The sequence below is a fragment of the Arachis ipaensis genome, chromosome B02 (assembly GCF_000816755.2).
Source record: "Arachis ipaensis cultivar K30076 chromosome B02, Araip1.1, whole genome shotgun sequence".
Taxonomy (NCBI): Eukaryota; Viridiplantae; Streptophyta; class Magnoliopsida; order Fabales; family Fabaceae; genus Arachis; species Arachis ipaensis.
The window spans coordinates 50854800-50856209 of NC_029786.2; the positions used below are offsets into that span (position 1 = coordinate 50854800).

At 27.7% G+C, this 1410-nt stretch overlaps 1 protein-coding gene across 1 annotated transcript in view; it reads left to right on the plus strand.

Annotated features, from left to right (window-relative positions):
• Positions 1 to 1410, plus strand: part of LOC107625288 (phosphate transporter PHO1) — a 22694-nt gene that overhangs the window by 15661 nt on the left and 5623 nt on the right. Inside the window, exons 7-8 of the mRNA XM_016327898.2 lie at positions 109 to 229; positions 1022 to 1271. Coding sequence (XP_016183384.1) covers positions 109 to 229; positions 1022 to 1271 — 371 coding nt within the window. The remainder of the gene's footprint in view (positions 1 to 108; positions 230 to 1021; positions 1272 to 1410) is intronic.

Sequence of the window (1410 nt, forward strand, 5' to 3'; positions counted from 1 at the left end):
ATAAAATCACATAATAATAATAATAAAAAATTCGGAAATAGCAATATCACTACCCTTTTGATAAATAATATGTGATCACTTTATTAACGGTTCTATATTTTATTGTAGGGTTATGCACAGGTTCTTTTGTATCATTGTTCTGTATATATGCAATATTGGCCCATTTATGTGGAATATTCTCTCCAAGTACAGAGACAACTTATATGGATAGTGTCTACCCTGTTTTCAGGTTATCATGCTTCTTATTTTGGCTTACGTCACACATGTTCTTTAATTTTGATATCTTAGTGCTCCACAAAGTGTGAACCAACTTGTTTAATATTGCATATCCTAATCCTTTCTATAAATTCCTTAAAATCTATTCATACATTTAATTTATGTTAATCTATTATATTTTATGATTATAAAAGCAATTAGTATTATAACTATTTATTTGAATATTATAAGATTATATAATTAAAATTTTGAAAACGGAAATTTACTGTTATGGAATATTAAAATGAGTGGTTAATAAAAATCATAATTATTAGGTGTTCAATTTAAAACATAAATAACATATTTTGTCACTCAAAGTAAACACAAATATTCAACATAAATGTGTTAGGATTCACATTTCTGTACCATGTTTTTTTTTTTTTTGGGTGTGTTCTGTACCATGTTTTTATTGTCACTGTGGTCTCATAAGTTTAGTTTAAGGGCTTTTTACAAGGCCCAAATCAGTTAGAAAAACTAATATATACGCATTCATGTTTGTATTCTGTCCAAAAAAAAAAAGGAAAAATATTATTCTCTGCATTTGGTACTATATTATATATTGATGTTAATTATATTTTTAGATAGATCATAGATATGGGTAAAAATGACAGTTTTCTCCTTTTTATTTTATAAAAAAGGGCAGGGAAAATCCTAACAATTTAGGTTAAGTCAAACATAGTTTTTCTAATAACTCAGCTTTGCAATTATAAGGAACCATAATGTGATGATAACTTTCACTAATAGTTACAATAATTTTTTTGTGCAGTGTGTTTGCCTTGTTTAGTCTACACTTGTTTATGTATGGATGCAACTTGTACATGTGGAAGGGAACAAGAATCAACCATAATTTCATATTTGAATTCTCACAAAGCACAGCATTAAAGCATAGAGATGCATTTCTAATGTGCACCATTTTTATGACAACTGTGGTTGGAGCAATGGTCATACATCTTGTTCTAAGGGCTGCTGCATTTTCTCCTAACCAAGTTGATGCAATTCCTGGAATCCTTCTTCTGGTTAGTCTACAACTACCACATGCTTGTTTTTCAACTACATTTTTATTGCCACCCTTTCTAGAATTCATTAACAAACTTTTTACATTTTTTAGAATTTATTTTCAATTTTTTTATACTATTATTATTATTTATGAATATG